Source organism: Oncorhynchus nerka, linkage group LG12 (genome assembly GCF_034236695.1).
Source record: "Oncorhynchus nerka isolate Pitt River linkage group LG12, Oner_Uvic_2.0, whole genome shotgun sequence".
Classification (NCBI taxonomy): domain Eukaryota; kingdom Metazoa; phylum Chordata; class Actinopteri; order Salmoniformes; family Salmonidae; genus Oncorhynchus; species Oncorhynchus nerka.
In genome coordinates, this window is record NC_088407.1 from 73,811,845 (window position 1) to 73,836,105 (window position 24,261).

The window sequence follows — 24,261 nt, forward strand, 5'->3', positions numbered from 1 at the left end:
GACCACTTGCTTTTATAACCTTACCACCACAGCCCTAGCTAAATACCGCTCTGTGTGTGTGTAACAATGAGAGAGCCGTGGTTACGTGTCTTACTTTGGAGAGAGCCTTGGTTACGTGTCTTACTGTGGAGAGAGCCTTGGTTACGTGTCTTACTGTGGAGAGAGCCTTGGTTACGTGTCTTACTGTGGAGAGCCTTGGTTACGTGTCTTACTGTGGAGAGAGCCTTGGTTACATCTCTTACTGTGGAGAGAGCCTTGGTTATGTGTCTTACTGTGGAGAGAGCCTTGGTTACGTGACTTACTGTGGAGAGAGCCTTGGTTACGTGACTTACTGTGGAGAGAGCCTTGGTTATGTGTCTTCCTGTGGAGAGAGCCTTGGTTACGTGTCTTCCTGTGGAGAGAGCCTTGGTTATGTGTCTTCCTGTGGAGAGAGCCTTGGTTATGTGTCTTCCTGTGGAGAGAGCCTTGGTTATGTGTCTTCCTGTGGAGAGAGCCTTGGTTACGTGTCTTACTGTGGACAGAGCCTTGGTTACGTGTCTTACTGTGGAGAGAGCCTTGGCTACGTGTCTTACTGTGGAGAGAGCCTTGGTTACTTGTCTTACTGTGGAGAGAGCCTTGGTTACGTGTCTTACTGTGGAGAGAGCCTTGGCTACGTGTCTTACTGTGGAGAGAGCCTTGGTTACGTGTCTTACTGTGGAGAGAGCCTTGGTTTATGTGTCTTACTGTGGAGAGAGCCTTGGCTACGTGTCTTACTGTGGAGAGAGCCTTGGTTACGTGTCTTACTGTGGAGAGAGCCTTGGTTACGTGTCTTACTGTGGAGAGAGCCTTGGTTACGTGTCTTACTGTGGAGAGAGCCTTGGTTACGTGTCTTACTGTGGAGAGAGCCTTGGTTACGTGTCTTACTGTGGAGAGAGCCTTGGCTACGTGTCTTACTGTGGAGAGAGCCTTGGTTATGTGTCTTACTGTGGAGAGAGCCTTGGTTATGTGTCTTACTGTGGAGAGAGCCTTGGTTATGTGTCTTACTGTGGAGAGAGCCTTGGTTACGTGTCTTACTGTGGAGAGAGCCTTGGTTACGTGACTTACTGTGGGTTCCTTCCTACTGAACTGGAGTCTTTTTGCTGCAGCTCACTTTGCATGTTGGGGAAGCACAGGTGCTCTGCTCTCTCTCTCCATCTCTACTTATCCCTCGATCCCCCCTCCACCACACCCTTATCTCCCCCCACCTATATCTCTTTCTAGCTGCGTATTGTACTAGTCCCCTCCCTCCACCTCTACCTCCTGCTAGGTTGGAAATGAGCCCTTGGAGGCGTCCAGTGTGGGGCTTTAAATGTAGATTTCTGTGGCACTGGTGGTTCTCTGTCACCCAAATTGATGAAGCAGATTGATGACGTCTGCTGGGCACAACACATTAAGTTGACAGTGATGTATGGGGGGCTAACGCCACCCTAATCCTCACACCGCAGACGCTAACACACACAAACGCTAACATACACCACGCTAACATACACTGTTTTTAGGATGTTAGGCAGCAGCAGGATGACATTTCACACACTGTTTTTAGGATGTTAGGCAGCAGCATGATGACATTTCACACACTGTTTTTAGGATGTTAGGCAGCAGCAGGATGACATTTCACACACTGTTTTTAAGATGTTAGGCAGCAGCAGGATGACATTTCACACGCTGTTTTTAGGATGTTAGGCAGCAGCATGATGACATTTCACACACTGTTTTTAGGATGTTAGGCAGCAGCAGGATGACATTTCACACACTGTTTTTAGGATGTTAGGCAGCAGCATGATGACATTTCACACACTGTTTTTAGGATGTTAGGCAGCAGCAGGATGACATTTCACTGTTTTGTTTCTTCTCTCTTTGTTTTGTTTCTTCTCTTTTCTTCTCTCTCCATCTATCCCTTTCTTTCCCTCCTCACTCCATTTCTCTCCATCTTTTCTTCTCTCTCCAATTTCCAGACTCATCTGACCACCAGTAAACTGCCCTTGAAGGATGCCTTTACGTTCGACGACTACAGGTTGGTGTGTGGGTGTCGGCTTGCTTTTTAAATGGCTTTCCTCCACCTCCCCTGTGTGTATATTCTCATCTGCATAAAACAATATGCACATTTTCCCACCAGAGATGTTTCCATCAAACTGGTAAAAGGCTGTGTGTGATGAAATAGTGCACATAAAAATGACTTTTGCCATTAAATTCCTATGTACCGAATGTAAAAATGCAAGTTAAAAGGTTTTCTGTCGATATCATGGCTAACTTCTTGCGTCGAGCCATCCCGGATCCGGGATCGTGAATACAGCCTCAAGCTCATTACCATAACGCAACGTTAACTATTCATGAAAATCGCAAATGAAATGAAATAAATATGCTAGCTCTCAAGCTTAGCCTTTTGTTAACAACACTGTCATCTCAGATTTTCAAAAATATGCTTCTCAACCATAGCAAAACAAGCATTTATGTAACAGTATTGATAGCTAGCGTTAGCATTTAGCGTTAGCATTCAGCAGGCAACATTTTCACAAAAACCAGAAAACCATTCAAATAAAATTATTTACCTTTGAAGAACTTCGGATGTTTTCAATGAGGAGACTCTCAGTTAGATAGCAAATGTTCACTTTTTCCTGAAAGATTATTTGTGCAGGAGAAATCGGTCCGTTTTCTGGGTCATGTTTGGCTACCAAAAAAAACGAAAATTCATTCATCCAAACGCCAAACTTTCTTACACATTAACTCCATAATATCGACTGAAACATGGTAAACGTTGTTTAGAATCAATCCTCAAGGTGTTTTTCACATATCTCTTCATGATATATCATTCCTGGAAGTCTCCTCTCTGTCTCAATCACATGGATGAATGCGAGCAGCTTGGAGATTACGCAATAATTTCAACAAAGGACACCCTGGTAAATGTAGTCTCTTATGGCCAATCTTCCAATGATATGCCTACAAATACGTCACAATGCTGCAGACAACTTGAAGAAACGATAGAAAGGGCAGGCTAATTCGTGGCGCTTTCACAGCCATATAAGGAGACAATGAAAAACAGAGTGTCAAAAATCCTGCTCATTTCCTGTTTGAAGTTTCATCTTGGTTTCGCCTGTAGCATCAGTTCTGGGGCACTCACAGATAATATATTTGCAGTTTTGGAAACGTCAGAGTGTTTTCTTTCCAAAGCTGCCAATTATATGCATAGTCGAGCATCTTTTCGTGACAAAATATTGCCTTAAAACGGGCATGTTTTTTTTATCCAATAATGACATAGCGCCCCCATAGGTTGAAGAGGTTAATACAGTATATCAAAATTTCCACCTCCATTTCTCTCATTTATTTTGCCAACACAAAAAGATCCCACCGTGTCGAACGAACACATTTTCTGTCTGCATTTATCAAATTGTGACCAGCATTTCATGTTTTCATCAGCCCGGTCGTGACTTTTTTCCATGCGTCAGGTAAATGTTTGGATGGGAACATGGTTAGTAGCAAGGTTTGCTATCTGATGTGGTTGAAGCCACTTGTCTTGGGAACTAGTTGAATTTCCCAAAACATGAGGCTATAATTGGGGTCCTCAGTTTTCCCTGCTCAGGTTACGTGGTCTGGAAAAACACAGGGTCCTTGTTATGATTGGCTAGTCCATGAAAAGTGAATCTTGTTGCTGATTGATGATTGGTTTACCGTGACCTTTAATCCCTATAGATGGGCGGTTTCCTCAGTGATGACCCGTCAGAACCAGATCCCCACAGAAGACGGTAGCCGTGTCACCCTTGCCCTCATCCCTCTCTGGGACATGTGTAACCATACCAACGGCCTAGTGAGTACTACAAACACCCTACTACATACGTATTAGATCACTATTGCATGGCTGAAGCATGCCTATTGCATGGCTGAAGCATGCCTATTGCATGGCTGAAGCACGCCTATTGCATGGCTGAAGCACGCCTATTGCATGGCTGAAGCACGCCTATTGCATGGCTGAAGCACGCCTATTGCATGGCTGAAGCACGCCTATTGCATGGCTGAAGCACGCCTATTGCATGGCTGAAGCACGCCTATTGCATGGCTGAAGCACGCCTATTGCATGGCTGAAACACGCCTATTGCATGGCTGAAGCATGCCTATTGCATGGCTGAAGCACGCCTATTGCATGGCTGAAGCACGCCTATTGCATGGCTGAAGCACGCCTATTGCATGGCTGAAGCATGCCTATTGCATGGCTGAAGCATGCCTATTGCATGGCTGAAGCATGCCTATTGCATGGCTGAAGCATGCCTATTGCATGGCTGAAGCATGCCTATTGCACTACTGCACACTTCCCACTATTTGAAAGGTTTTTAAATTATTCTGAAAAATAATTATAGATTTGAGAGAAACCACACAGACTGTGTTTTCCTCAGTTGATTACGCTTATCTCATGGGCATCTGTTACTTATTTGAATCATTTGGCTTTGATTGTGTTTAGTGACTGATTGTAACAGAGCAATAATATCCCCTCCTTTAGTATGCATGTTAACTGCATTTACGCCCCTCAAATTAGATATGTTTTTGTGAAGACCCGATACATTGCTGAAACAAGTCATTTAAAGACTGAAATGTCTTTCTGTATATTCCCTTGGTGTTTGTTTAATAAAAATAGGTTACAACTTCCAACATATTTCCACATTTTATTGCTGTTCTTTAGCTCCAGTTCCTTGAGTATGTTGTTATTCTCACTGGTGATAATTGTATGGGTTCATTCAATGTCCTTCATTTCTGCCTATTTGTGTAAACCTTTCAGAATCTGGGGAAGTATCTGTATTGATACAGACCTTGATTATTTATGCTAAACTAATACATTCATGTTTTTAAATAAATGTTCTTATTTTGTTGGTTAGTCTTGTTATTAAAGGAATGGATGATGGATATACAGCTCTTTTTAATACTAGGAGAGAAGTTGGTCATGTATTATAAAATAAATGTGCTGCAAATTGTATCGCCAGTCAGTCAGTGAAGAAGCGCCCAGAATTCACTGCAGCTCTAAAGTATAACTACTCTATTTGTTTTGACTGTACAGTGTGTTTTGATTTTTAAATATGTTTGATTAGTGACTTTTGGAAAAACCTAATTGATTTGAACCAGTCCTTGATTCGCTTCAATCAGTGAATGGATGAATTACAGTTTGTGTGTTGTTCAGATCACCACTGGTTACAACCTGGAGGATGACCGGTGTGAGTGTGTGGCTCTGCAGGACTACAAAGAGAATGAACAGGTGAGTCGGGTCAGGGTAGCATGGACTCTTTAGCTACTATACAAATTGTCCAGGGGCGTACATGTACACCAAGTGGCCTCATGCTACAGAAACAAGATGACCCTGCCCTATGGGCCATGACTTATTTGAACTATACATCATGTTGGGTTGTGTAGGATCTGATTGGATCATGTATGTCAATCAAAAGGCAGGTGGTTCTAAATCAACTGTCAACTCCCTCCATCTGGGTTACTTTTAACAACAGCCACAACAGTTCCCTAAATGAATGTTGCATGTATCTTCTTTTGTTTGTTTCCTATGTATTATTTGTTGTCCATCACACAGTTCAGAGTTCAATTGTATTCTGCCATTTGAATGAACTCGAGCTTGATAGGCAGCTGTACAAGTCAAACACACTCCTGAAAGCTCAAGCTGTCTGTAAAGCCATACTCTGTAATTGATTCAGTCTCTGGCCTGAGTATCACGTTGTGTTGTAGGGGTGACATTATGTTCACCTCTGAGAGGCCTTGACAGACTGGTTGACTGGTGTTGATGTTATGTCAGGGAGAAGGCCATGCCAGAGCTGGGTGTGAGTCAGCTGGACCTAGCCAGGCTTAACGGTCCAACCCTCTGCTCTAAAGCAGTGTGTTATTGTTTCACTCCCTCCCTGTCACTTACTCACTGGCTGCATCACAATTCTCCACATTTTACAGAAGTATGCACTTCCACACTCCATGTCATGGATTTAAAGGCATAGGATTGGTGTAAGCATTGCCTGGAGGGAGGTTTGAAGAATTGGTGTAAGCATTGCCTGGAGGGAGGTTTGAATAATTGGTGTAAGCATTGGCTGGAGGGAGGTTTGAATAATTTGTGTAAGCATTGGCTGGAGGGACGTTTGAAGAATTTGTGTAAGCATTGGCTGGAGGGACGTTTGAAGAATTTGTGTAAGCATTGGCTGGAGGGACGTTTGAAGAATTTGTGTAAGCATTGGCTGGAGGGACGTTTGAAGAATTTGTGTAAGCATTGGCTGGAGGGACGTTTGAAGAATTTGTGTAAGCATTGGCTGGAGGGACGTTTGAAGAATTTGTGTAAGCATTGGCTGGAGGGAGGTTTGAAGAATTGGTGTAAGCATTGGCTGGAGGGAGTTTCCGCAGTTGATAAATCCATACTTTGGGAGAAGGCTGGAGAATCACGACACAACCAACCTCTATTGCTCCCTCTTCTTCCTCCCACTCCTCTCTCTCACCCTCTGGTGCTACCCCTCCCTACAGTATGGAAGTCCACCTCTTTCTCTTTAGAATGGGAATTATTTGATAAGATTCAGAGAGACCGCAGGGGGTAGGGTGATGGGGAATGGAGCGCTTGATCCCATGATTCCTCTGGCAGATATCACCATCTGGCCAAAGTGCCCTGAGCTCACAGAGTGTGTGTCCCAAATAGCACCCTGTTCCATATATGGTGCTCTACAGGTCTACGGGCCCTGGTCAAAAGTAATGCACTACATAGGGAAAAGGCATTTGAGATGCAGACTCGGCCTGAGCTCACAGAGACACAAACCACTAAGCTACATTTACCTACTAAGCTTTATCACTCCTCCTCCTATCGGTCCCCTGCCCTTACCCCTCTCCAGCTTTCCCTCTCACCTGTTCCCTTCTGCTATCTGTAAATGTGGATGTAATATGTTGGAGCCATACGGGTGTGGTGTGGGGATTCTCTGTGCTCCTGTGAAGCTTCCACTAGATCAGACATGATATCATGGTTATGAGGGAAAATGGTAGAGGGAATAGGAGGTGGAATGTTCACCACATTGCTGAGCCAACCCATACCGATGTACAATAATCTTTTAGAGGTTGAGTTGGAGTCAGATGATAAAGGGGAAGTTCAGCTATCTAGTGAAGTTTGAAGAAAGCCACACCATGCATAACAGTTACTCCTGGCCCATATACTTTCAGCAGGGGGAGGAAGCAGCTAAGATTTTAAGTTGTAAAATACTGAACTATCCCTTTTATGTTGAGTGGCTGTTCTCTTCTCTGTCCTCAGATCTACATCTTCTATGGGACGCGATCCAACGCTGAGTTTGTGATCCACAACGGCTTCTTCTTCCAGGAGAATGCCCATGACAGAGTCAAGATCAAACTGGGGGTGTCCAAGAGTGAACGGCTGTACGCCATGAAGGCGGAGGTGCTGGCCCGCGCTGGCATCCCCTCGTAAGTAGAGACGCACGCATACACACAGGAATCCCCTCATAAGTAGGGAGGGGGGGAAAGTGGTAGGGAGGGAAACTGGGAGAGGGGTAGAGTGAGAGAGAAATAGATGGTATCTCTCAATTATGTCAGAGATGGAGGTAATTTCAGGAAGGCAATATTTTCCTGCATTTCAGTGAATTGATCAATGTGACAATTGGCAGGACATGGCCGATATTATTACACTGCAAACACATTACTGAGGCCCGCTCTAGTCTAGCAGCATTACTATTACATTACCCAGAGCTAGTGGATCCAGGAGAGAAGAGTTTACTATTAAAACAAAGGCTACACTGGGAGACTAAGGCTGTGTCTCAAACCACAGCCTATTCCTTTATAGTGCACTACATTTGACCAGAGCCCGATGTGGCTCACAACTCCTTTCATCCGTCTTCTTCATAGATCTTATTTTTATTCAATCTTTATTGAAGCAGGGAGTCCTGCTGATACCACCTGCATGAACACATCAATAAACATCAATTATACTATACATATCTACTGTATATACACATCAATTATACTGTACATATCTACTGTATAGACACATCAATTATACTGTACATATCTACTGTATAGACACATCAATTATACTATACATATCTACTGTATATACACATCAATTATACTATACATATCTACTGTATAGACACATCAATTATACTGTACATATCTACTGTATAGACACATCAATTATACTATACATATCTACTGTATATACACATCAATTATACTATACATATCTACTGTATAGACACATCAATTATACTATACATATCTACTGTATAGACACATCAATTATACTGTACATATCTACTGTATATACACAACAATTATACTATACATATCTACTGTATATACACATCAATTATACTGTACATATCTACTGTATAGACACATCAATTATACTGTACATATCTACTGTATATACACAACAATTATACTATACATATCTACTGTATATACACATCAATTATACTGTACATATCTACTGTATAGACACATCAATTATACTGTACATATCTACTGTATAGACACATCAATTATACTGTACATATCTACTGTATAGACACATCAATTATACTGTACATATCTACTGTATAGACACATCAATTATACTGTACATATCTACTGTATAGACACATCAATTATACTGTACATATCTACTGTATAGACACATCAATTATACTGTACATATCTACTGTATAGACACATCAATTATACTGTACATATCTACTGTATAGACACATCAATTATACTGTACATATCTACTGTATAGACACATCAATTATACTGTACATATCTACTGTATAGACACATCAATTATACTGTACATATCTACTGTATAGACACATCAATTATACTGTACATATCTACTGTATAGACACATCAATTATACTGTACATATCTACTGTATATACACATCAATTATACTGTACATATCTACTGTATATACACATCAATTATACTGTACATATCTACTGTATAGACACAACAATTATACTGTACATATCTACTGTATAGACACAACAATTATACTGTACATATCTACTGTATAGACACAACAATTATACTGTACATATCTACTGTATATACACAACAATTATACTGTACATATCTACTGTATATACACATCAATTATACTGTACATATCTACTGTATAGACACATCAATTATACTATACATATCTACTGTATAGACACAACAATTATACTGTACATATCTACTGTATAGACACAACAATTATACTGTACATATCTACTGTATATACACATCAATTATACTGTACATATCTACTGTATATACACATCAATTATACTGTACATATCTACTGTATAGACACATCAATTATACTGTACATATCTACTGTATAGACACATCAATTATACTGTACATATCTACTGTATATACACATCAATTATACTGTACATATCTACTGTATATACACAACAATTATACTGTACATATCTACTGTATATACACATCAATTATACTATACATATCTACTGTATAGACACAACAATTATACTATACATATCTACTGTATAGACACATCAATTATACTGTACATATCTACTGTATATACACATCAATTATACTGTACATATCTACTGTATAGACACATCAATTATACTGTACATATCTACTGTATATACACATCAATTATACTATACATATCTACGGTATATACACATCAATTATGCTATACACGGAAAGCAAAACACAAGTCGCTCTGGATAAGAGCGTCTGCTAAATGACTTAAATGTAAATGTAATGAATCACCGATTCTTCAGTTAAAAGGCCCTCTGCCTGAATCGGCCTAGAGGTTCCAACTCTGGGGATCATGCCACATGAGAGGTGCTATGAAACTTAAAGCATATTTATCTAACTTGGTGGAGATTGAGTCCGGGTCTGGTAACTTATACGTCTGAAGGTTAGGTTTTTAATTTTTTAAATTTTGTACCTTTATGCAAGAAGGCTTTCTAGGCACATTGCAACGATCTATGAGACTTCAAAGATGGCCGGCCTACTTTCTGATACAAAATGCTACGATGTCTACTGAAACATCTCCCGTAATAAAGCACAATGCACTATGATACAGTTCGTCCAATGGCTTCAGTACAGTGGCAGCTGCATTCATATAGACCATATCGCCATGGTCATTAACCAGAATGATTTAGGTTTCTGCTCTTTAATGAAGACCAGACCTGTTCCTATAGAAGAAGACTATTTGAATTCTTAATTTCTTAACTACTCAACATGCTTTTTCAACGATAGCTTTTTATCCATTCAGATGCCCAGATATTTATAAGCGGAAACACAATCGATGATGGCACCAGCCAAAGTACATATGCCTAAATCATCAGACAAATAGTATGTGATTTGGAAAATATCACATCCTTGGTTATACCTGCATTAAGTACCAATTTCAGTTCAACAATGGCTTTCTAATCTAATTTCCAGAATGCCCCGTCAATAAGAGATTAAAAAGTGTTTAAAATGACAGAGGGGGAGGGCTGCATGATATTAATGTAATGATAAAATGATTAAGCTTCCTGTTGATGGAAATGTCAAGGGGAGGATGGAAAGGTTCTCTCATGGTATAGAGACCTATTCTGAGACAATGATGCAATGTTTATTCTGGGTAGATTTCAAATGACCAAAGCCCCAAAAACAATTCTGCTTGGCTGGAACAGAAGCCAGCACCCACACCGGCTCACCAGCCTGGTCACCCCACCAGCCTGGTCACCCGTGGTGTAGTGGTCTCTCTGTCTCTTGCTCATTCACTCTCGCTTGCTTGTAATTGATTGAGTGGCTATTAAAATTGCATCAGGGGTTCGGCCTCCGTGCTAAACATGAGTGGGCCTGGGTTAATTGTGGGCCACTGGCCACCATTAACATCTACTGTACCTACCAAGCCACTGATCAGGGTTTTAGATGGTTCACGTCATACAGGGATTCGTTGTGGAAGGTTTTTCGGTTGGGGCTACAAGGTCCTGTGGGGTCTACTGGTCTAGCTTTATGAGGTCATATCTGTGTGTGCAAAGGGTAATGTGAATTGGAGAAGTTGTTGCGTCTGTACTGTGATGTTTATTTTTTACTCTTTCTCTTGCCCTCTTTGCCTCTCTCTCCCCCCTCATCAGGTCCAGTATCTTTGCCCTGCACTGCAGCGATCCTCCAATCTCTGCCCAGCTACTAGCCTTCCTCAGAGTCTTCTGTATGACTGAGGGTAAGACACACACTCTCTCTCTGCCTCCCTCTGTCTGTCTGCCTGCCTGCCTGCCTGCCTGCCTATAAGTGTATGCCTGCCTGCCTGCCTGCCTATAAGTGTATGCCTGCCTGTCTGCCTGCCTGCCTGTCTATAAGTGTATGCCTGCCTGTCTATAAGTGTATGCCTGCCTGTATGCCTGCCTGTCTGCCTGCCTATCTATAAGTGTATGCCTGCCTGCCTATAAGTGTATGCCTGCCTGTCTGCCTGCCTGTCTATAAGTGTATGCCTGCCTGTCTGCCTGCCTGTCCATAAGTGTATGCCTGCCTGTCTATAAGTGTATGCCTGCCTGCCTGCCTGTCTGTCTGTCTGTCTGTCTGTCTGTCTGTCTGTCTGTCTGTCTGTCTGTCTGTCTATAAGTGTCTGTCTGTCTGTCTATAAGTGTATGCCTGCCTGTCTGTCTGTCTATAAGTGTATGCCTGCCTGCCTGCCTGCCTGCCTGCCTGCCTGCCTGCCTGCCTGCCTGTCTGTCTGTCTGTCTGCCTGTCTGCCTGTCTGTCTGTCTGTCTGTCTGTCTATAAGTGTATGCCTGCCTGCCTGCCTGCCTGTCTGTCTGTCGTTTCTGTCTCTCTCTCTCACACACACATACACACACACCCATACATGCACACACTCAGTGAGCCCAAACAAACAAGGCAGGACACCAGTTGTGAATTGAGAGTTATCCACATTCAGAGGGTCTGAAAAATATTCATTCACATGTTGAAACACCTAGTGACTGGTGACATAAATCTCACTGCCAGGCTAGCGTCCTCCGGCTAGAAGCTGGGCAGACCAGGATTCAAATACAGTTTGAAATCATTTCAAATACTTTACTTGATCGGCTAACTTGTTGAACTTTTTAGGGCTGCAATCCCGTTAACGGGATCGGTATGACAACAGCCAGTGAAAGTGCAGGGCGCCAAATTCAAACAACAGAAATCTCATAATTAAAATTCCTCAAACATATACAACTATCTTATACCATTTTAAAGGTAATCTTGTTGTTAATCCCACCACAGTGTCCAATTTCAAAAAAGGCTTTACAGCGAAAGCACCACAAACGATTATGTTTGGTCACCTCCAAATCACAGAAAACACAGCCATTTTACCAGCCAAAGACAGGAGTCACAAAAAGCACAAATAGAGATAAAATTAATCACTAACCTTTGATGATCTTCATCAGATGACACTCATAGGACTTCATGTTACACAATACATGTATGTTTTGTTCAGTAAAGTTCATATTTATATCAAAAAATCTCAGTATACATTGGCTAATTATGTTCAGTAGTTCCAAAACATCCGGTGATTTTGCAGAGAGCCACTTCAATTTACAGAAATACTCATAATACACATTGATAAAAGATACAACTGTTATGCATGGAATTTTAGATCCACTTCTCCTTAATGCAACCGCTGTGTCAGATTTCAAAAAGCTTTACGGAAAAAGCAAACCATGCAATAATCTGAGGTCGGCACTCAGTGCCCAATCAAGACAAAAATATATCCGCCATATTGTGCAGTCAACAGAAGTCAGAAATAACATTATAAATATTCACTTACCTTTGATCTTCATCAGAATGCACTCCCAGGAATCCCAGTTCCACAATAAATGTTTGATTTGTTCGGTAATGTCCATCATTTATGCCCAAATAGCTACTTTTGTTAGCGCGTTTGGTAAACAAATCCAAAGTCACGAAGCGCGTTCACTAAAAGCAGACGAAATGTCAAAAAGTTCCGTAACAGTCAGTAGAAACATGTCAAACGATGTATTGAATCAATCTTTAGGATGTTTTTAACATAAATCTTCAATAATGTTCCAACCGGAGAATTCCTTTGTCTTCAGAAGTGGGATGGAACAGAGCTCGCTCTCACGTGAACGCGCATGGTCAGCGCATGTTCAGGTCATGGTAGACCTTACTTACCTTAGCTCTCAATCGCCCCTCCTTCCCAGTAGAAGCATCAGACAAGGTTCTAACTGTTGACATCTAGTGACTGTTGACATCTAGTGGGAGCCTTAGGAAGTGCAAAATGACCCATATCCCACTGTGTATTCGATAGGCTATGAGTTGAAAACCTACAAACCTCAGATTTCCCACTTCCTGGTTGGATTTTTTTCTCCGATTTTTGCCTGCCATATGACTTCTGTTATACTCACAGACTTCATTCAAACAGTTTTAGAAACTTCAGACTGTTTTTCTATCCAATGCTAATAATAATATGCATATATTAGCAACTGGGACTGAGGAGCAGGCAGTTTCCTCTGGGCACCTTTTCATCCAAGCTACTCAATAATGCCCCTGCAGCCATAAGAAGTTAATGGGAAAAGTCCTGGTACTCCAGGCAGGCTAAAGCAAACTCAGTCTATTTAATGCAACCCTTGCTGTTAATAGATTGCAGAGCAGCATTCAACTGCCCTAAACGTTTGGAAATTATGAGTTCACTTTAAAAGGCATCTCAAGTGCAATTGCACTGTTTAGCTCACATCTGAAGACTGGGGGGCATTTAGGACTTACTACAGATTGCTATAATATCCTAATGATTATGATCACACTTCCTCAATTCCAGTAATATGGTGACACTATAGGAAAGCTGGTTTGGTATGGTTTAGAAACTTGGGATCTAAGCTGGAGTTATCAGTGTGGCCCTGTCACCTGGACATGTGGAAATACAGTATCTTGACACCTATAATAAAAACCTCCAGGCTTCCGTCATAACTGTCAATTTATTAGAAAAAAACAATTACAGTTTAGGAAAAAAACTATCCCGCCCAACTCATCATCCTGAATAATGGACATTCTGGAGTAATAATAACACAACCAACGATCTTTAGTAATACTAGTCCCGTGCCATTAGGTCTTTGGTCACGTGCATGAGATGCATACTTGTGTCACGGAAAGAGAGCAAGGACTGAGGGTATATGGAAAGTTTTTCCTAAACAAATTGGGGATTTCGGTAACAGAACTTTTCAGTCAGAAATAGCTGTAATTATCTTGCAGTTTCAGCAACATGGACAGCTCGATAAACACTTTGATGTTCTGTGGTGGTCGCTACAGCAGGGGGGAGAGAGAGACAACGGGTTCTAGTCACAGTCACTCGCTGTCTTTTTTAACACAGCGCAGCAAGTCTGAGCCCGGCACAATCAAATCAATTGCTGGTCGGACTACCTCTAGTTATTTGTGTGTCTTAATTATTTAATCAAACAGTGTGCTTAAAGCATCAGACAAGCTCAGTGAATATAGTTGATTTGATTAAAACACACGTGTCAACATATTGAATAATACATTTTTTTTTAAATTGACCAATCGATTGGACAAAATAACAGACGACGACTTGGTCGATTTAAAAAAAAATGTGTATTTATTTATTTTTGTGTCAATACTCTGTAAAAGTGGATGAAAAATTCTAACGTTTGTAAATCATTTATGAAAAATACAACACTATCTTGATTAGATAAGTACTCAACCCCCTGAGTCAATATGTGTTAAAATCACCTTTTGGCAGCGATTACAGAGTCTCAAAGAGCTTTTGCACACCTGGATTGTACAATATTTGCACATTCATTTTTTTATTCTTCAAGCTCTGTCAAGTTGGTTGTTAGTCATTGTTAGACATCCATTTTCAATTCTTGCCATAGAATTTTCAAAATGATTTTAAGTCCAAACTGTAACTAAGCCACTCGAACATTCAATGTCGTCTTGGTAAGCAACTACGTTGTATATTTGGCCTTGTTTTATTTGATTTCTACTCATCTACCAATAGGTGCCCTTCTTTGCGAGGCATTGGAAAACCTTTGTGGTTTAATCTTTGTTTGAAATTCACTGCTCGGCCTGAGGGACCTTACAATTATCTGTATGTGTGGGGTACAGAGATGAGCAGTGGTGGAAAAAGTCCCCCCCATCATACTTGAGTAAAAGTAAAAATACCTTAATAGAAAGTGACTCAAGTGAAAGTCACCCAGTAAAATACTACTTAAGTAAAAGTCTAAAACTATTTGGTTTCAAATATACTTTGGTATCAAAAGTAAATCTAATTGCACAAATATACTCAAATATACTTTCCTTTTCACCCTCCCCTCCTTTCACCCTCCCCTCCTTTCACCCTCCCCTCCTTTCACCCTCCCCTCCTTTCATCCTCCCCTCCTTTTCACCCTCCCCTCCTTTTCACCCTCCCCTCCTTTTCACCCTCCCCTCCTTTTCACCCTCCCCTCCTTTTCACCCTCCCCTCCTTTTCACCCTCCCCCTTTTCATCATCCCCTCCTTTTCACCCTCTCCTCCTTTTCATCCAACCCTCATTTTCACCCTCGCCTCCTTTTCATCCTCCCCTCCTTTTCATCCTCCCCTCCTTTTCACCCTCCCCTCCTTTTCACCCTCCCCTCCTTTTCATCCTCCCCTCCTTTCATCCTCCCCTCCTTTAATCCTCCCCTCCTTTCATGTCCCCTCCTTTTCACCCTCCCCTCCTTTTCACCCTCCCCTCCTTTTCACCCTCCCCTCCTTTTCACCCTCGCCTCATTTTCACCCTCGCCTCCTTTTCACCCTCGCCTCCTTTTCACCCTCGCCTCCTTTTCACCCTCGCCTCATTTTCACCCTCGCCTCCTTTTCACCCTCGCCTCCTTTTCACCCTCGCCTCCTTTTTACCCTCGCCTCCTTTTCACCCTCGCCTCATTTTCACCCTCCCCTCCTTTTCATCATCCCCTCCTTTTCACCCTCGCCTCCTTTTCACCCTCCCCTCCTTTTCACCCTCCCCTCCTTTTCATCCTCCCCTCCTTTTATGTCCTCTCCTTTCATGTCTCCTCCTCCAGCGTAATTGAGCCTTACATAATATCGCCGATCAAAAGAAAGATCTGGAAAACAGCAGTTGGCTACCAGTCAACCTGTAGAATAACAGTCCCTTATCTTAACCTTAGTCTGATATTCTTTTAAATTAATGTCACCAAACTAAATGGCCATCTTTACAAATATGTGTACCTGTTTAGCTATAAAAATCTGTCCCTAGGATGAATAGACCTGAATTGTGTACTTGTGTTTTCCCTCTGTAATCATATTGGTCCTGCCATTCTGGTTCACTGCCATTTAACTGTTTCTCTCCACAGAGGAGCTGAAGGACTACCTGGTAGGTGAACATGCCATCAATAAGGTTTTCACACTAGGTAACACGGAGTTCCCAGTGAGCTGGGACAATGAGATCAAACTTTGGACATTCCTGGAGACCAGGGCTGCCCTGCTGCTCCAGACCTACAAGACCAGCTCCCAAGTCAGTGAAGATTTCACCCACCTCAACTGTGTTGTTTTGGGTCAGCGTGTCTACTCTGTATCAGTGTTGTATAAAGTCATGTTTAGTATATTTCAACAGGACCCATTCTCAACCTGATAAGTTAACAAACTCTTCCTCTGCCTTCTGTATGTTATCCCTTTCTCTCTCTGCTTTCCCCCCGCTGTCTCTGTCTGTCTCTGTGTGTGTGTGTGTCTGCTCTTCCCCTCTACCTCACTCCCTTCCTCTCTGCCCAATGTCTCCCCACCTCCCTCCGTCCTCCAGGATGACCAGTGTGTGTTGGAGAATCCCGACCTCTCCTTCCACTCCCGTGTGGCCATCCAGCTACGCCTGGCCGAGAAGCAGATCCTGGAGAAGGTTGTGGCCAGCGGCAAGGCCAGGCGCCTGCACTTCCAGCAGCAGCAGGAGGAGGGCGCTCCGCTGCCCCGCTATGAGGAGAGCGACATCTCCCTTCTGGAGAACGCAGAGGCCGACACCAAGCTGCCTCTCATATTGAGGAAACTTCAGGAGGAGGACGAGGAGGGAGACGACCAGGCAGCGGTGGAACGAGTGTTAGCCCAGGTACAGCAGCTGGGACAAGGGGATGCAGCCAGGGAACTAGCCTCCCTCATAGTCAACGGGGATGGTGGGAAGGTGGTAGTCAACGGGAATGGTACGGACGCTAGCCCAGTCCTGGAGGTTGGTGTGGACGCTAGCCTGAATCAGGAGGCTAGCAAAAAAGTTAGCTTAACCTCCTTGGACGCTGGCCAAAGTGCTAGCCCTGCCCAGGAGGAGGATGGTATGGTTGCTAAGTTCACCACGCCAGACGCTGCTGACCCAGCTACCACCCGGGAACAAGAAGGCCAAACGGAGAACGGAGGAGACAAGGCTACTGCTTCTCTCTCACAGGAAGTGGACGTGGACCTGAGTGCAGAAGGAACTGGAGACGTGCCCGATGTGAACAGTGTGTAATCATCATCTAGCTAGGCCTTATTGCAGAAGAAGAGCAGTGCCAGCCAGTCAGTGTTGTCTCTCTTAAGTGACTCACAGAAATAAAGGAGAATTAATGAAGAATTCAGATTTAAAAAACTGAACACTGTTGGTTGGTTCATCCCTCCTTCCACTGCTTTGTTAGTTTTACCTCCGTACCGCAGCAGACGGCACAGTGCCAGTCAATGTCCTTTCTATCTCCCTTCTATCTGAGCAGTAAACGTTTCTAATGTTTTATGAACAACTGGCTTTGTTTTTTTCTTTTACAGTGCTTCACTGGTTTACCTTGAGATTATTGACACACGAGCTGTGAGACAATGGTAGTTAGTAACAATGGCAGCGCTGGTTTCAGTTCCACTACTGTAGGGTGAACAGAAAGAAAGAACAGATTGAATTGATTTTAATGTTATCTCCAGCTAGCCAAAATCTTATCCTAACAGCTTTACCCCTCACTCCTCAGAGTCAGTTTATTACTGTGGTTTATCTCGATATACGGCTGCTATAATTTCACTTGACAATCTTCTTCGGTGGTGTATTCGGCTCTTTGTTGCTCATTGTTTGAGACCATCGCTGCCCCTCTTTCTCACGTTACACTTCCTGGTTTCACTCAATAGCATTTCAAATACAACTGAAGGAAACTTTTGACACAAAATCGCGGATATGTCCTGTGCTCTTTTTCTGGGAGCAATCAGCATTTTATTTCTCTACTCTGAGAATAATGTACAATTTTGAAATGTGATGGAAAATTTAAGGATAATAAGTGCGTTTATTGAGCGAAATTAGATGACTAAAAGAAGGTGTTTTGGGTCGTTTTTGAAAACGTTAAATAATTACAATGTTTAAAATGTTAAACTTTATTATGAATGTACCTCCGCTCTCCAAGTTGCAGTTTAATCACCTGAGGACGAGTTGCAGTTTTGATGAAGAATATGACTAATGCTATAGTCTATTATGAAAAAGCCATAACAGTCAGAATGGAGACTAATTCAAACCTCTTCATCAGCAAGACAGGGCAAGAGACGTCATGTGTCTCACATAAAGGACTTCAACTCATTTCTGTTAGATTATTGTTTTGTTGGACATCCTTAGTGTTTTTGACTCCTCCTTTCTCCACTCCAGAAAGAAAACAAACAGAACATCGATAACGCGGTCTCTCATCCAGTTGCTATTTCTCCACATGTTTTTATTTGTCTTTATGATCTCTGCTCTGTATTTCAAAGCCTAGGTTGGTTTTCTATTAGCATTGAATGGCAGTGAGACATGAGGATGTCTAGCTTGCTCTCGTTGTTAGATGTACGCGCTTAAATAACCCTTAGCTTCAGTACACCAGCTGTGGTTAATATTATCATGTTATCTGTTATCATGTCGGGACAGCCGAGGGAGCTAATTCAGAATATTGGTGTCTGCGTTCTCCCCCTGTGAATAAGCCATGTGATGGATGGTGGATATGAGGGGCACCATTACCACCTCACTAGTTAAAGTTAACCTTACTCCAAAGTGTTAGCTAGTGCTGCTTATTATAACTTGTCTATCTATAAGTTGATGCTGTTACCAACCTCAAAGTGAAAGAGTTCTGAGATCTGAGTCTATTCTACTGTGTAGTTTAAAACTAAAAGGGGTTTGTTTTGTAACTTTTAATAGAACTATCACCATGTTGGTTTCTGCATCATGGACTGTTTCCTTTCATTCACTCATCATTTGTACCATTCTCTACTGGTCAAATCAACCTGCTGCTTTTCTAAAGACTTTGTTTTTTCTTGTTACTGAGAATCTACCGACTGCTTTAACCAATCGCACTCTCCAAGCAATTCACAGCACCTGGTGTATCCAGAGCTGTCCTTGTCCAACCAATGAGTGACAAGGAGTTGGCATGATGGCACAAACGGACTGGTACTCTGGTCCCACGTCTGTACTCTACGTGCATCCTCTGACATTGATAGTTGGTGGTAACATTGGACTTTAGTGTCCTCATTACTGTTTGATTAATATTGTAAGTACAATGTATGAACATTGTTAATGTACGTACAGCAGTATCCCCAACCCTGCCACAGTATCTGTGTGTTAGAGATGCTGATGATGAGTATGACGTGCCTCTTCTCCAACGCCCAGGAAGTTACAATTCAAACTCCCATTAGACATTTCTTCATTTAGTCCCATTATGACCGGTATGTACTTGTAGAAGGCTACCTGAGAAGCAACTGAAAACCATGCCTCCACTATATTAAGCTGTTGTAGACTCCTGACCTGTGGGTGGCAGTAATGAGACGCCGCATTTGTATTTTTTTCAGTTGCTTGGGCATTGTATCTAGATCTTTTTTTGGAAGTTCAAATGATGATGATGATGATGACGATTGCTCAGTGACACTCCATATTTGGTGAGTAACAAAAGTATTTTGACATAACGCGTGCAGAGCTGTCTAATGGGAGTTTGAATCGGAGCTTCCTGGGCTTTAGAGAGGAGGAACGGCATACTCATTGTTGAAATCTCTAGCGCACAGATACTGTGGCCCCTCAACCCTCGGAAGCCAAGGCTTCTCACATTCTGTCAACCACACAAGATTTGTGCCAGCCAACCCTAACCCTTACCCTAAATACAGTGTAAGTACAGTGAAAAATGTAGTAAGTACAATAGTTGTTACACTGTGCTACAGCACATCCAGATATGCAGCCGTTTTGGGCTTGTTTCTCTGACTGTGAGAGATACCGAAGGTTGTGATGTACACTAACTATGGAGGACAGAATACAGTCATGAAACTGTCCACATGGAAACAGATTAAAGTTCTAATTTCTCACTCATTGTCTCCTGCCTTCTTCTCTCTTTCTTTTGATAAGTCTTTCAGCCCATCCTCTCCTCCAGAGACACAAGGTCTTTCTCTCACTTTTTCTCTCCCTCTCTTCTCCTTTGTTGGGGGAAAAAGTTTTATTTAATGTATTTTCCCTTTCTCTGGCCCTATTACAAATTTATAAAAGAAACATTATCTTGAATCATTTAATTCGGGGCAATTAAATGTTGAAATTCCCCATTCATAATGCATTGGAGCTCCAAGATAAAAGCCCTTTAATCCTTGAATATATTATTATAATGGCCGTGGGGGTGGGCAGTGGAGAGAGCAGCAGTCCTACACATGTCCGCTATTGTTAGTACTCTCTGTGTCAGCAGCCTACTGTAGTGGGAGAGCAGGGGGAAGGAGGGGTGAGGAGGAGAGGGACAGGAGCAGGCCTGGGACCAGTGACTCCAAAGTAATCCTTTGCCATAAATTATAAACACCCCTACAGTTGAAGTCAGAAGTTTACATACACTCAGGTCGGAGTCACTAAAACGTGTTTTTCAACCACTCCACACATTTCTTGTTAACAAACTATAGTTCGGTCAAGTTGGTTAGGACATCTACTTTGTGCATAACACAAGTCATTATTCAAACAATTGTTTACAGACAGATTATTTCACTTATAATTCACTGTATCACAATTCCGGTGGGTCAGAATTTTATATACACTAAGTTGACTGTGCCTTTAAACAGCTTGGAAAATTCCTGAAAAGGATGTCATGGCTTTATAAGCTTCTTATAGGTTAATTGACATCATTTCAGTCAATTGGAGGTGTACCTATGGATGTATTTCAAGGACTACCTTCAAACTCAGTGCCTCTGCTTGACATCATGGGAAAATCAAAAGAAATCAGCCAAGACATTTTTTTTGTAGACGTCCACAAGTCTGGTTCTTCCTTGGGAGCAATTTCCAAATGCCTGAAGGTACCACATTCATCTGTACTAACAATAGTACACAAGTATAAACACCATGGGACCACGCAGCCGTCATACTGCTCAGGAAGGAGAAGCGTTCTGTCTCCTAGAGATGAACGTACTTTGGTGCGAAAAGTGCAAATCAATCCCAGAACAACAGCAAAGGACCTTGTGAAGATGCTGGAGGAAACAGGTACAATATATCTATATCCACAGTAAAACGAGTCCTATGTCGACATAACCTGAAAGGCCGCTCGGCAAGGAAGAAGCACCTGCTGCAGAACTGCCATAAAAAAGCCAGACTGGTTTGCAACTGCACATGGGAATAAAGATTGTACTTTTTGGAGAAATGTCCTCTGATCTGATGAAACAAAATTAGAACTGTTTGGCCATAATGACCATAGTTGAAAAAGGGGGAGGCTTGCAAGCCAAAGAACACCATCCCAACCGTGAAGCACGGGGGTGGCAGCATCATGTTGTGGGGGTGCTTTGCTGCAGGAGGGACTGGTGCACTTCACAAAATAGATAGCATCACGAGGGAAGGAAAATTATGTGGATATTTTGAAGCAACATCTCAAGATATCAGTCAAAGTTAAAGCTTGGTCGCAAATGGGTCTTCCAAATGGACAATGACCCCAAGCATACTTCCAAAGTTGTGACAAAATGGCTTAAGGACAACAAAGTCAAGGTATTGGAGTGGCCATCACAAAGCCCTGACCTCAATCCTATAGAAAATTTGTGGGCAGAACTGAAAAAGCGTGTACGAGCAAGGAGGCCTGCAATCCTGACTCCGTTACACCAGCTCTGTCAGGAGGAGTGGGCCAAAATTCACCCATCTTATTGTGGGAAGCTTGTGGAAGGCTACCTGAAACGTTTGACCCAAGTTAAACAATTTAAAGGCTAAATACTAATTGAGTGTATGTAAACTTCTGACCCACTGGGAATGTGATGAAAGAAATAAAAGCTGAAATAAATCTCTCTCTACTATTATTCTGACATTTCACATCCTTAAAATAAAGTGGTGATCCTAACTGACCTATGACAGGGAATTTTTACTAGGATTAAATGTCAGGAATTGTGAAAAACGGAGTAAATCTATTTGGCTAAGGTGTATGTAAACTTCTGACTTCAGCTGTACCCATTTTTATTTTTATCCCCAATTTCATGGTATCTAATTGGTAGTAGTTACAGTCTTGTCTCATCGCTGCAACTCCCGTACAGACTCGGGAGAGGCGAAGGTCGAGAGCCATGCATCCTCCGAAACACAACCCAGCCAAGCCGCACTGCTTCTTGACACAATGCCCATCCAACCCGGAAGCCAGCCGCACCAATGTGTCGGAGGAAACACCGTACACCTGGCTACCGTGTCAGTGTGGACCGGGCCCGGCCCGCCACAGGAGTCGCTAGTGCGCGATGAGACAAGGCTATCCCTGCCGGCCAAACCCTCCATTAACCCGGACGACGCCGGGCCAATTGTGCGCCGCCCCATGGGCCTCCCGGTCATGGCCGGCTGCAACAGAGCCTGGACTCGAACCCAGAATCTCTAGTGGCACACTGTGCCACTCGGGAGGCCCTAACTGTATCTATTTAATATAGATTTGCAGCCGCCACAGCCCAGCCAAACGCTAGGGCCCATTTTGTCATGCAAGTTTTATTTACCAATCGCATCCAATCCATTTCTCCTGGCCTGAGAAGGGGAAGGGGTGGTAGAGAGAAGGGTGTGATGAGAGTTTTGTTGGGGGATGGGGAGAGAGGAGGGTAGGATACAGACGGATACAAAAACACACACTCAGGCATGCATGTTACACACACATTCACTCTTGAGCCATTGCTCGTATGTACAGTATCGCTCACAGACAGACATTTGACTCCACCGTAGGAAGTTCACTGTTTGCACTCGGCTGTGAGTCTGTTGCAACCACATGGATAAGAGATGATGGGACTGTACAGTGCTAAAAACATCAGCAGCTGCTCACTGCCCATTACGCTTCTATATCCAACTACAGATCTGTCTGTTCACGCTTACAGCTAGAGTTTGGCTAGAGGTTAGGCTGTTATTGTCTCACACAGAGACACTATCTTTACAGTATGTGTGGGATTGCGCTATGTGAGAGTACAATATAATGCTACTGTCTTCTTGTGGTTGGGCCTCCCCTAACCCATCTTAACCTCGGTGGATACACGAAGCCCACATGGAGGTTTGTGAAGACGACAGCAGCATGTCTTGGGGGTTAACGGTCATGTTTCTGACACAAGCCACAGTCAGAGAGTCTGGGTTCTCTGATGTCCGCTGTGCTTCTGTCAGTCTCCATAGATAACCCATCTGTTTGTCCATTGGTCTGTTTTCTGTCTGTTTTGAAGTGGTTTCCAAAACAAGTTGATCAACTTTGTGTCAGTGAAAGATGCATTGTGGCATCTGTCCGTGTGACCAAAGGCTGTCTGATAATCACACATGTTGTAGTCAGTTAGCCTTACTATATTTCAAGAAAAGAGTTTGTCAGACACCACACCCTGTTTTGCACCGGTAAAGCATCTGAAAAGTACAGTGTGTATATTTAAGTGATCCTTGCTATATTACAATTCCCACCAAGTGGGATAATCATATTGGTGAAATGCGTAGGGTGTTTGTCTTTCACGCCTACGACCTGGGTTTGCTTCCCTGCCCGCCATTTACTACTATAGATATATACACACACCTATCTATTTGAGTGTACAAAACATTAGGAACACCTTCCTAATATTGTGTTGCACCCCCTGTTGCCCTCAGAATAGCCTCAATTCATCAGGACTCTACAAGGTGTTGAAAGCGTTCTACAATGTTTCCCACAGTTCTGTCAAGTTGGCTGGATGTCCTTTGGGTGGTGGACCATTCTTGATACACGGGACACTGTTGAGTGTGAAAAACCCAGCAGCGTTGCAGTTCTTGACCCATTCAAACCAGTGCGCCTGGCACCTACTACCATACCCCGTTCAAAGGCACTTACATCTTTTGTCTTGCCCATTCACCCTCTGAATGGCACACAATCCATGTCTCAAGGCTTAAAAATACTTATT

The 24,261-nt window shown here is 42.7% G+C and overlaps 1 protein-coding gene across 1 annotated transcript in view; it reads left to right on the forward strand.

Moving 5' to 3' along the window:
* LOC115138721 (actin-histidine N-methyltransferase-like) overlaps nt 1-20,256 on the forward strand; it is a 43,052-nt gene extending 22,796 nt beyond the window's left edge. Inside the window, exons 7-13 of the mRNA XM_029675862.2 lie at nt 1,974-2,032; nt 3,706-3,820; nt 5,180-5,254; nt 7,274-7,440; nt 11,118-11,203; nt 16,317-16,477; nt 16,760-20,256. Coding sequence (XP_029531722.2) covers nt 1,974-2,032; nt 3,706-3,820; nt 5,180-5,254; nt 7,274-7,440; nt 11,118-11,203; nt 16,317-16,477; nt 16,760-17,446 — 1,350 coding nt within the window. The 3' untranslated portion in view covers nt 17,447-20,256. The remainder of the gene's footprint in view (nt 1-1,973; nt 2,033-3,705; nt 3,821-5,179; nt 5,255-7,273; nt 7,441-11,117; nt 11,204-16,316; nt 16,478-16,759) is intronic.
* Nucleotides 20,257-24,261: the final 4,005 nt, after the last annotated feature.